General features: G+C 33.2%; 2 protein-coding genes across 2 annotated transcripts in view; one reads left to right on the top strand and one right to left on the bottom strand.

The window, feature by feature from the left end:
- LOC133186392 (proline-rich transmembrane protein 1-like) overlaps positions 1-13,212 on the top strand; it is a 182,931-nt gene that overhangs the window by 104,287 nt on the left and 65,432 nt on the right. The window lies entirely within an intron of this gene.
- LOC133186203 (protein mono-ADP-ribosyltransferase PARP4-like) overlaps positions 1-13,212 on the bottom strand; it is a 70,371-nt gene that overhangs the window by 46,617 nt on the left and 10,542 nt on the right. Inside the window, 16 exon segments of the mRNA XM_061321438.1 lie at positions 771-851; positions 2,075-2,155; positions 2,361-2,528; positions 2,631-2,730; positions 3,285-3,472; positions 3,556-3,629; positions 3,835-4,021; positions 4,533-4,667; positions 6,286-6,396; positions 6,686-6,826; positions 6,828-6,857; positions 7,052-7,276; positions 8,209-8,339; positions 10,717-10,858; positions 11,295-11,478; positions 11,800-11,898. Coding sequence (XP_061177422.1) covers positions 771-851; positions 2,075-2,155; positions 2,361-2,528; positions 2,631-2,730; positions 3,285-3,472; positions 3,556-3,629; positions 3,835-4,021; positions 4,533-4,667; positions 6,286-6,396; positions 6,686-6,826; positions 6,828-6,857; positions 7,052-7,276; positions 8,209-8,339; positions 10,717-10,858; positions 11,295-11,478; positions 11,800-11,898 — 2,077 coding nt within the window.

The following is a 13,212-nucleotide window of genomic DNA, read 5'->3' on the forward strand; positions in this document are numbered from 1 at the left end:
AGAACGATGTTTCGTGAGGTTATTAAATGTATTAAATTATTCAATGTGGTGGACAAATCCTTTTCTTATTTACTTTCTTCATATTATGAATTCTTAAGTCCCAGTTTTTATATACTCTATACATACACACACTGTATTAAATGTATATGTATGAACATTGTTTTTTTTTTCATTGAAGATTAGAGATGTCGAAAAACAGGGTTCTCGATTAATTGTGAATGAGGTTTAATAATATTAAATAATATTTTTATTATTATTAATAATAAATTAAAAATATATATTTTTAAGTTTAATAATATTGAGGTCCGTTAGAGATCAGACTTAGTATTATGTTTGGCCCTAACTAGAAGATGATTCATTGTTTTCACTATCTTTACAAACATTCAAAGTTAAAGTTGTTACTTTTTTTATTGCCACAACGGGTCATATAGGTTTCTCAAATATATATGACAGCTCAATGTTTCGGTGACTTGATGTCATTTTCAATGTGTCATCATATGTCTGTAGTTCAGAGACAAAGTGCACTGTGATATTCTATGAGGAATCCTATCAAAATCTGCAAAACTAGTGATTGTAACATTAAACGGCCCCTGGAGAAACCTGTTACATATAAGATTTTAAATAAGAAGGTCGTCAATGCTATGCATATAGGAATGTAAGTTACAAATAGAGAGATAAAACATTTTTTTTCTGAAAGCCTACACGTTGTTAAAAACGTAATCCACAAAGTATTTTGGTTCTATAACAAATCCTACTCTTGTTAATTTTACCTCATGCCCTGTTCTATCAGGGGAAAGAACTCCATCTTCCCAATCTCTTATTACTCCTTTGGCAGCCAATCTGTGCAGCATCTTCAAAGAAACAAAATCTACGACTGATGGTCGTACATGTACTTATTTGTCCATACATAACCCTAAGGAATTTATACGAAGATAAGATAATCATCAGCAGGGTTATCTTATTATGTAAAAATTATTTTCAACTTTTTTTAACGATTTGTTAATCATAAATCTGTCCTTCTCTATTCATTTTTCACAACTGAGGTAAAAGTGTACATATTGCACTGTAAATAAAAGTTATAAAATAAAAGGCTAGTGGAAGTTAATATTTGCTAGAAAAGACGGTCGCAAAACTTGAATGATGTAGGTTTACATAAGGTTTTCAATTATTTTATGATTACAATACACGCACGATGTTTGTCTCACAGTGTCAGTGCAATTTTATAGACATGGTTATCTACAGTAAAACTTTACGTAATCAATTGGTTTTTTAAAAGTTTCATTTACAGTTTCAGAGAAGTGTTAAAACAAATTGCCTGTCTGTTTTCATTCATGCATTAAGTCCAATAGGGATCTAGAAGATGATTGTACAATCAAAACAATGGGCCCTAATTTGTTTGGTTGATTGTTTGTTTGTTTAACGTCCCTTTCGAGATTTTTCACTCATATTGAGACGCCACCACCTGCCGGTGGAGGGCTGCAAATTTTAGACCTACACTCCGCACTCAGGGTCATTGAGCAGTGAGGGATGTTCTTCGTGCCAGACCTACTGCGACCTTTGTTTATACCGTCTCATCCGAAGGACCGGTCTCCACGTCCCGCAGTGGATTCGAACTCGCGACGTAAGGATCAACTCCTCACTCAGTGACTCTAGAGCAAACGCTCTTACCACTGCGCCAAGCGGGCGACCGGGTCCAAATTAGAATTAAGTAACGGTTTAGCATTAGAAAATGAAAACGGTACATTATTAAGAGTTTCATTTTCAGGTTTATAAATTTATACATTTATGTTTCTGTTCGATGACAATCTTACTGTGACGCTAATATTTTACTGTGGCGGTACTATGGCGTTGATTTTTTAACTGTGGTGCTAAGGAATTTAACTGTCGCGAGGCCGCTGCGTTAAACCCCCATGGAGAACCACATTTACATTTATTGCATTAATTCAAAGTGTACTATCGTAATTTGCTGCACAGCTGCAAGAATTTTGGATCAATTCCAGCATCATATTAAGATGAGTATTTCAACTTATTTTACATGTTGAAGAAGTTTAATGATAGTTGTTGTTGGACTGACCTTGCCTTTTGTGACATTAAGGTCAGAAGTTGACACAACTGTTGATATCTCTTGACCCTCGACCTCTGCTTTCAGAGTTGCCTAAAGTAGAAACAATTTAGTTACAATATTAATTTCATACTAGATAAAAACGTTTATTCTTATTGAAAAGTAATCATACAATGTAAAACTTTTTTATCTTTTTTGTGTACAACGCAATTTTCAATAAAATTAATTATAAAGTTAATTACAATTCAGATAAGAAATCATCCCATATCAAGGATTGTTATGTAAAAATACTACAAACCATGTAACAGTTGTCTACAAAGCCGTAGATGACTTGTCGGGACCCACTGAACAGAGCTGATATTTGCTGCGGAGCTTGGATGGGAGCTGGGTGTTGGTCGTCATGGCGCCAATCAACAGACACAGAGGTCAGTACGGGTTGGGCAGCTTTCTGTAACTGGGACTTGATCTTAAAACGGACAATATATGGGTTAATTAGAATGTTAGAGGTAACGGGATAGTGGGAAATTGCCAAGAATTAAAGATTAATCTATTTAAAAACAGTTTTTACCTTCTCCTCCCATTTCGATTTTAATTTGGAGTCGTAGAACTCAAACGACCCTGCTCCTACTCTAGCTACGGCTTTCAGAAGGTGACGATTGGCCACAGAGCTGTGAATCCAATGAATAAATAAGCAACGAACTTCTTATTATGATTATACGGAAGGGTATGCAGTTGCTGTATATAAGGGGTGTAACGATATGGCTGAAGGGTATCATGATATACTAAAGCTATATCATGATACCTTTCATAATATTTCACCTCTCATATTTTCTAATACAATTTGTGTGTTACTTATCTTAAATGAGGAATTCTCTATCACAATGTTTAAGGACAAATGCTGTAGATTATTTCATGAACTTCACAAATACATTAAGTAACATTTAAAAAGCACTAAACACAATAAAAATACAGAAGTAAATAAAGAGAAGCACATTTATTAGACTATTTAACTAATAATAACATAGATTGCTTTAAATGTTACATATCATGATACACAGGTATACTGTTTTTGTACCGCGGTACAATTTTGTGGATTGCATGTATATGAAATAAGTTTAAGTTCTAAATCGTTTAATAAACTACTGAATTTTTCAGCCGTCCGCAAAAAACACAGTGTACTTGTTGGGACCTGTTTCAGAAAATTCATATTTTCTGGTATTACCTGACCCCTAATGTAAAGACCCTAGTGTGTTGGTGATTTTGGGCAATTCTGGAGAGAGCTGCCTCCTCATTGTTGATATGGCCATCAGAGATAAGGAATATATTTCTGGTGTAACTCTCTGGTTTTAGAAGATAGTAAGAGTTCAAAGGTCGACAAAGTTCTGTGTTACCCTGATCTGCTTGTAGCTTCTGAAACAGACCAAAAAAAAAATATAAACAAGCCCTTTTTTCATTTTCACTAGTCAAGGGCTTAGAAATTCCAATTTCGTTACCTGTATAAACAATTTTGCTGCTTGTATGTTGAATTTACTGGCTGTTTGACTGGATGGAAATAGCTCTAGAAAAGCTGAATTATACAAAAGTCAAAAAAGATGACTCAAACTCCAATTGTAACAGCATTTCTGAATAATTATATTTTAACTTAATATCATACAAAGTACACATGCATTATGAGGGCACTCTTTCATAATACATTACCTTCTGGAACCCTTCCATCGCATCTTTTTCTCAACATAGTATAAAAAGCTACTACTTTTATTCCCCAAAAGTACCTGTTCCAAAAGACACCACATTAAACCTCCAACTGGACTCCATGAGGTGAAGAGTGAGGAGTGCAGCTTTCTTGGCTTGTTGGAGGGCGGAACCTTTCATGGAGTTGGAGCTGTCAATCATCAAAATGACCTCGACCTCTGACTCCTCCTCAGCATCAAACTCAGGGTAAAAGGTCAGCATACAGGCCTGGTAATAAAACCAGTAAACATATCAACAGTGACTTACTGAGAGAGAATAAGACTCAGGGTAAAAGGTCAGCACACAGGCCTGGTAATTACACCATTAAACTTATCAACCCAACTGTATAAATCTGCTAGAGAATTGCTGAACATTTCTGTGAACAGCTTTATTGTAAATTTAAATTTAAAGTTCAAACAAGCGAAATCGCCCTGTTAAAGCTTAGTCTAACCTACAGTTATATGCAATACTGGAAAGGAAATCCAAAGCAAAATATACCATTTCATCAATCTATTCTGCATTTTTTTAAAGCAGCAGCATTTTCAATTTCCATTCTAAATGAAGTCCAAGTTCAAAGGCATATATTATAAATATTTTGGTAAAAATACACATGTTTATGTACATGTATAAACATGCTTATCAAGCAATAAATTTATTCTTTCAAAATGATGCAATAAGGAAAACATTGATGATATAAATATTCCTGCACATCACTCAACAGGTAAATACTTAATGGTACCTGTGAACCTTCCAGTTCATCCGATTCCACCCACATCCGCGGCACGTGGATCTCCGCTAGACCAATCAGCAACTGGAAGCCATCTTTTATTATCTGGTCCTCTTTCATTGATACAGTGGCTTTAGTCGCAGTTTTCTACAGAACAGTAAACCTAAAATACGTACTGTGCTACAACATATTCTAGAAAAAAGTGTGAATCAGATGTGAACTCTCAAAAAACTCCAAAGAACTTTAAAAAAAGTAAAATCGCCAAATTTTTCAAAAGTCAGTAACATCAAAACGTATGACTTTTTTACACTTTATACAACCATTCCTGATGATAAATTAAAAACTAGGCTTCTTAATATTACAGACAGGTGCTTCCTCAATAAAAATGGAAGTAGGAAATATTCCTTTCTTGTGATTGGTCATCAACAAAATTACTCTGCTAAAAATCACTATGATTCTACACACAAGTACTCAGAAGTTCTTATGAAAAGGATGCTGGAGTTCCTCATTGACAACATTTATTTAGTCTTCGGAGACCAAGTCTTCCAACAAACTGTTGGAATTTCGATTTAATTGCACTAATAGTGCTCCTTTATTAGCTAACCTGTTTTTTATATTGATATGAAGCAGAATTTATTCAAAAACTTCTACATGAGAAGAAAACACTTGTTGTGGCCTTCAACTTGACATTTAGATATATCGACGACGTATTATCAATTGACAGTAGTTACTTCCAATCATACGTCGACTCGATATAACCCAAATAAACTTGAAATAAAAGATACCACAGAGTCTGTCACATCTGTTTCGTATTTGGATGTTTTACCAACTAGCAACTAAATTGTATGTCAACTTAGATGATCTCAGCTTTTCAATCGTCAGCTTTCCTAATTTATGTAGTTATATCCCGCTATCATCTGCATTTGGTGTTAACAAATTTTTATTGTTTTTTTTTTTTTTAATTTTTTTTTTTAGATCGATCATTGTTCGTTTTCTTCATCTTTTTCATTTTCACACAGTATAATTCCTAATTGTGTTCACCACTCTCCTGAAAATATTGCTCCTAAAATATTTTATTACACATCATCATTCTCACTTTAGTGTTTTTTTTTTTTTGCAAAATATTACACATAGTGCATGTATGTAATTTGATAACACAATCTCATTAAAGCTTTTAGTATTTATGAAATAAGATATCATTTTTAGAGTTTCTTTGGGATTTGACATGAAGTTGGTCACGTGTTCAAATTCTGTAACGTTAGTAGTAGATTTGAACACGTAACAACTTCATATCATATCCCAACGAAACTCCAAAAATGATATCTTATTTCTTATTTTGATTTGTGTCACAAGAAAAAGAATGCACTTTTTAGACTCTGTTATGGTATGGAAATTAAGCAACACGTGACGCCAAAGTTTATACTTTCCAGATTTCTCGCGCAGTTTACTTTTCATACCCAAGAAAGTCTGATCATGTGACTAACTTCATGTCAACAAAAATTGAATGTCAATTTCGTTAGTATTGTAATATTAGGAAACACATTGACAGATGTAAATATTTCTATATAAAATAGGATACTCTCACGCAAAATTTTGTATCTATCGAATTACCAACTTAGTTTGTGTTTGTTGATATTACAAGAAGTAAACTATATAATTGACAAAATGTAAAAGGCCTAAAGTAATGTACAACTATTTTCACTCGTTTTCATCATTACTTAACACTAACAATTCATTTACCTGAGAAATATAATGATGGTCTTACCTTTACTAAAATTTTGTGAGTTGGACATTCCAGACTCCTGATGTCAAAAGGCATGTCCACGTAAACCTGTACACTGCAGTCAGTGTCTGCAACCTGTACCGTGTCCCAGTCCTGAGGAGGAAAGTCGTGAGTCATTGCATGACATCTTAAACTTCATACATGACACTTTAACACTGTGTTTCAATCACACAAGGATAGTGTATCAAAACATGAAACATGACCAAGTCATACCAACAAGTCAAAAACATCTGAAGAACATTCTCTATCATTTCTAAATTTCTTTTAAAAATGTATTATAAGAACGTTATTTTTTTAGAAGATTCAAATATTTCTCCTGACAGATGAACTTTTAGATATTTCAAAACTACAAGTTTGATGTCTTTACTTCAAACACACAGACCTTGTCTTTGAATTCTGGAGCGTCGACATACTTCTGTTTCCATGGCGCCACGCTGCCTGGGAGATAGAAGTTGATGAGTTCCCCCTCTGCCTGAAGCTCTGTGACATAGGTTATCTTAATGATGACCGTAGCTTTGGGGGGGAAGGTTTCCTACACTCACTGTAAACATCTCCTTTAAAGCACACCAAAGAAGAAGCTAAACTTAGAATGCAATTTAGCTTATACAGAATTAGCATTAAGTATTACTACGACTGACACTTTCTTCTGAACCTACATAGATATAACCGAGCTAAATACAGTTTAACATAATACTACACTAATTAAAATGACAGAAAATCTAAGGTATTTATATCCTCCCCCCTTTACCGGAGTTTCCTGGTCTTGGTCCATTAGGTAGGCCCCATGACCTTCCTTTATGGCCTTTTTGTATTCTTTATGTGCCGTCTCTTTCTCCTTCACCTCTCCTATGATGTGTTTACCATTGATGAAGGCCTCAAACCCGCAGACAGCTGCCATATCATCCAGAGGGAAGACATACTTGGCTTCCAGAGCTTTGTCTCTGTTGTTGTGATACTCTTGTAGAACTACAACCTGTTATTATCAAACAGGAGAATACACTGCATAATAGACTTGATAGATTGATTTCATGCCTGTAAATAGTCATATTTGATCTCAAGTGGTAGAGAAAAATTCATGTATATTTAGATAAGGGATACTTTAATATAATTTGACAAACAAGGAATTTCAACTCTCTGATGGTTTACTATTTGTCATTACATAAAACGATCTCAAGAGACTTAAACAAAAGCTTATTTTTATGTTGACTTCTAGTATAATTCTTTCACTATCATAGTTTATTTGAAAAATATACGAGAACAAAATACTGTTTGTTATAAGATATCATTAAAATCACCAGAGTGACAATCCACTTGACCTTGATCTTTGACTTCCTTTGGTATTCCTTTTAACGGCTAATATCAAAAATTGCCTTTTAAATTTTGAGAGGCAGAGTTTCGATAACTAGCATTTATATTTCACATGCTAATTATACTATAAACAGTTACCACACAAAATGAAATTTAAATACTATGAAAATACATCGGGATTTGTATACCAAAATGGATTGTTGTAGACTGACAATTCTAGTAAAGATAGACTGAAATCTCTCTAGTCACTAATCTGGGGGATTTTGGATTATACAATGAATAAAATAAATATTTATAATAATTTCAATTTTATTATTCATTTTATCCTTGAGGGTTGGAGAATCATATTTTTATTTGATTACCACATATATGATTTCTATCCTTGGATGTTTTTTTTCTTTGCATGAAAAAGCATCAACTATAATACAAGAAGCAGATAAATAGCTGACCACTCATAACTTCATTTACATCTTTAATGATGTTTAAAGCAGGCGACATATGCGTTCCTTAGAACACCAGTATTTCATTATACATCAGCTTAGGAGTTCCATTGTCTGAGGACCTGACAAGTGTAAATTTTTTTTTTCTTTGAATTACCTCTCCTGCTAAATCAATTAATTTTGCTCGAATGTGGACCTCTTTGAGGAATACGGGCGTTTCGTCATTGGATACCAGTCCGACCTTGACCTTTGTCAGAGGGTCTGCCACTTTCTGTACATCCCTGATGTCTGGAAAATCACAGAAATTTATACTGTTTCTTAGTAAATTAAGCACAATATGTATTTGTGCTTTAAATTAACTTGTGCACTAATTCATGATCACTGACCAAATATGTTCTAAATAACGAAGAAAGGATTGCAGTCACCATAAGTCTATGATAAGATGAACTAAATTTTTGAATGCTTCTAAATAAGTAGCAAATAAAGACAATAAATACATGCATACACCTATTAACAAATTAACAAATTGCTAAATAATTATTGAGCAGTCAGATAAGTAGAACTCCCATAAAGTTCATAAGTTCATAGGTTTTGAAATTAAACCTTTGACAGTGTTTATAAATATACCCTTTGGAAGTGTCAAAGACATTATTGTGTGCCAGTTTATGAAAGTGGTTAAAATAATAACAAACGTTTGTACTGCAAGGTTCTCATGGAGGCCATGACACATTCTATGTCAAAGAAGGATTCAGACAAGGCTGCTTACTTTCACCATTTATGTTTTTACTGTTTGTAAGATTGAATATGAAAACAGCAACATCAGAAACAAGAAATGGACACAGATGACTTGGAATTTGAAGACGTACTAGCTTCTAATATACGAAATAGAAATGCAGGATAAAACAAACACAATTGCAGATCTATCTGCTCAAATTGAAATTAACATACACTTAAAAGAAAGAAGAGTGCCTAAAATCAACACTATTAATGCTGAAGCAATAAAGCCTGAATAAGAGCACCTACACAGGATAAAATTACACCATTTAGTAGACTGAAGAGAAATTGAATGCCCACTGAAAGGTCAATGAAAGGAAACTGTCAGTAACCTTGATCCATCAGTTACCATTCAGTCGACTGAATGCCAGATAGATTTCTGTGGCCTTTCAGTTATCTCTCAGTTGTATCTTTAATTTAATTATAACCTGCTTATTTTTTAACTTGCAATTTTATTTCACTTTTTCCTGTTATGATGGAATCAGTAACCTTGATCCATCAGTTACCATTCAGTCGACTGAATGCCAGATAGATTTCTGTGGCCTTTCAGTTATCTCTCAGTTGTATCTTTAATTTAATTATAACCTGCTTATTTTTTAACTTGCAATTTTATTTCACTTTTTCCTGTTATGATGGAATCAAATATATCTATTTTCGAATTTAAGAAACTGAATTAAAGTGAATATAGAAAAAAGCTTGACAAAAACTAGAGTCGAATTGGGTTCCTCCAACATATTAATCCACAGCCTTATCTATTACGCCACGGCGACTTATACATGTATACATGTAGGAGGAATAATATCAATACATTTGTAGAAATCGAAGTTGGGCACCTAAGTCTTTTGTTATATTGGGGAGCTTGGCGATTTATATATATCTTGTATACAGCTTGTATATTCTACATGTATATTAATTGCGCGGATATTTGGAGCAGACTAATTATCACATTCCTCTAATCGGGATAATAACAATTATCGTTCACGGGTACCTGCTTTTCAAAGAAATGATTCGAGATAAATATTCACCTCAGAGAATTTTTTTTAAAATTTACTTTTAGAAAATTATGATTTTAAAATGACTTAAAAAAAATCTTTTGATGTCAAGAGTTAAGAAATAAAATTTACTATATGAAGTATCTTCCACAAGAGGCATGAATTTATGATTCTGTTTCTGCTTCCATTCCTAAAAATTCCATGAAAAATAACCGTGATGGATGGGCATAAGAATAATGCAGAAAATACATTAAAGCTAGAAAATAGTATTTTTAAAAATGTAATTTCAAATATATCCTGGGAATTTTTTCACGTATGGTTGATTTTTATTCATTTAAAAACTTTTTAGATTAAATTAGCTTGTGAAAATATTTATTACAGTGTTTAGCGATTTTACAAAAAGAGCAAACTCTTTATCCAAAAAAAAAAAAAAAAAAAAAAAAAAAAAAAAAAAAAAAAAAAAAAAAAAATCCAATTCTGACACGAATACTGAATCATTATATTTTTTTAATTAAATAATTTTTCTTTGTTAAAACCAAAATCTTTCAAAGACGTTGAAGATGACTGGAGCACACTTAATAATACTTTAAATTTCTCAGAGAAGGCATTTATCTATAACTCTTTTAGCAAAAGAACGACAGGCTGACCAAAGACACCATCGAGCAGGGATTTTGAAACAGAAAAAAAAAAAACAACTAGGGCACTTGGAAAGTGCTTGGAAAGAGAGCCTAAAATATAGATGATGGAGAAATCCTGTAGGTGCATGGCCTATACCCCAGAAGGGTAGCAAGCATATGTAAGTAATAATTCTTCCTCTAGAAATTATGAAAATTATAAATTAAATTTATCATAACTTTAATCATACAATGTATTATAATAGCTCAAAATAATGAACTGACCAACATCAATGTCTGAGTCAGGCGTCTTTCCCTCTAATTCCTCCTCCATTGACAGCTCCACTGGTAGTTCCCCTCCCACGGTAAACTCCACTAAATAACTCAACATCTGCTGGTTTGTATTGTACACTACATATTCATCATCCTGTCATAAAAAGTACATGTTGATGTACTTCAAGTAAACAAAGTATCAGAATTCATTAAATCAGAAAATGAATGCCTATTTTGATTGACGTAATCTTGTGCATAAAACTGACTTAATCAATCCTGAATATCATACACATTGGTTTCCTTAGTTTCTAAGTAAAACCACATATACTCAGTATGTTTTACCACTAAATACTTTTTATGGGGTTGTAGTGGTGTTTATTTGACTTCTTTTTTGGTTTTTTTCGTTTCTTTTTCTTAATATTTATTTTTTGCTAGTAATACCCTCATTTTCGTTCTTGTGTAAGAAAATCTTCCTTAAAAACATCCATCACTCCATTGATCAAGAAACACACAAGTCATTCATTCACTACATGATTATTATCCCATCAAACTTCATGTACGCATAATACGAGAATATATAATTGTCTCACCTTAAAATCAGATTCTACACCCTCACTAGCCGCCACTCCGTGAACACTGTCGTAGCCACTAGGTGGAGCTGTAAGGTCCCTCTGATATGTGTAGACGTCCATCGTATTCCCCAGCGCCACCAGATTAACTAGCATCATTCGTGTGTTCCTCGTTTTACTTGGCTTCGAGTATTTTATGCTTGTGCTTGACAAAGGATAAAGACATGTTACTTAATATTTCTTGAACAATATTGAACGTAACCAATTACATGTATTTACACACATAAAATTTATTTTACAATATATATATATATATATATATATATATATATATATATATCCAAAAGAATAATACCACATAACAGTGACAACCTGAGACAAAACTAAACCATAAATAAGAAATAAGACAAGACGGAGAAACACAGGCTATCCATTGAAATATATACACTGTACATGCATTGGAAAATTTCAAATTATAAAGATGTTACGTCTTTTAATCATACATTTTTCATTAATGTAGACTAACCTTGCAGAACTGGCAAAATAAATGCCATTTCCCAGCATTCCTGGGTCAGTTCTCTTTCCTCCGTAGTCATAAACAACGACCTTTGGCATCAGGAGACCCCTGTATCAGTTACAAAGAAGAAAGTGTGCTCAGTTGTTTAATAAGGCGGAATAACATTCAAAACTAGTTTTTTTGTCTTACATAACAAGAACTAAAAGTTAACAGTAGACAGAAAGGTTTCCATGATTTTCCATGTTTTGGGAAAAAAGAGAAAAGGGTATATTTAATGGAATAATCCACATTTATTGCTTCTTTTAATTACTGATCTACTCTCCTTTACCAAAGCTTTACTTTGCTGCAGATAGACGTGCAGCAATTAAGCTGAATGTTTGCAGCAAACGTAATTGTTTGCAGCTGGAAGAAAACATTCTTGTTTGCGGATGACTGCGACAAACCTTGCAGCACACTTGCAGCCAACTGAAAGGAACTCACTATGTTTGCAAGAAAATGCAAGAAAAATACATGCCAAATTGTTGTTCGCAGTAAGTTTTCAAGAAACATGTATAATCTGAATGTTTCCATGACCCTCGCTTGAACAATAAACAAGGCTAATCAGCCAAGGAAATGGAGATCGTGCTAAGGTCAACACAGAATTTGCCATTTGAAAAGTTTGAATAAAATGTAGATTTTTGGGTGTTGTGTAAGGAAAATTTATTATTTTGAATGTGTACAAACGTCTGTCTCGTATGAAAATAGAAGTATTTTGGCACAAACAACTTCCGATCAGGTAGGATTTAATATTTAATTTATTAAAATATGATACTTCAATACTCTCTTTATACACTTTAAAGAAACTGATTTATGTATTATGGCGTAGGTTCCAAATCAATTATAATAAATACCTTTATGTGTTTTTCAGATAGATAAGAAATTAAGCATAAGTTTAGTTTATAATACATTCATGTGCAAAATCTTCTGTTGTAGACATGTATAGGCATATACATGTCAGAGCATGTTATATTACATAGCAGTTATAATAAATATTGGAACATTTTCTAGGAACATAAAGATACATGTAGAATATTCATACTTCAAAACACTTGCATCATAACACATGCTTGTTTCAAACATGTGTGATGAATCAATCTATATAATTCAGATCAGGTCAAAAGTTTTCTGCAAACAGGCTGCTAATTCACAGGAAAGATAAAAATCTTCACTGACACGCTTGTCACAAGATATAACTAGCAGAAATATTTAGCAACAGTGTTTCCATATTGGGGAAATCCAATGTTTGCTGCAGACTTCCAGCAAACCTAATTTGGATGCTAAAATATTTGCTGTAAGCTTGTTACATACTTGTTGCAAATACATGTACATGTATATATGCTTTGCATAGGCTGGCATGGTTTGTCTAGGTTCCTTACCGCAAGT

Source organism: Saccostrea echinata, unplaced genomic scaffold (genome assembly GCF_033153115.1).
Source record: "Saccostrea echinata isolate AGI-Se365-2 ecotype Australia unplaced genomic scaffold, CSIRO_AGI_Sech_v1 ptg000013l, whole genome shotgun sequence".
Lineage (NCBI taxonomy): Eukaryota > Metazoa > Mollusca > Bivalvia > Ostreida > Ostreidae > Saccostrea > Saccostrea echinata.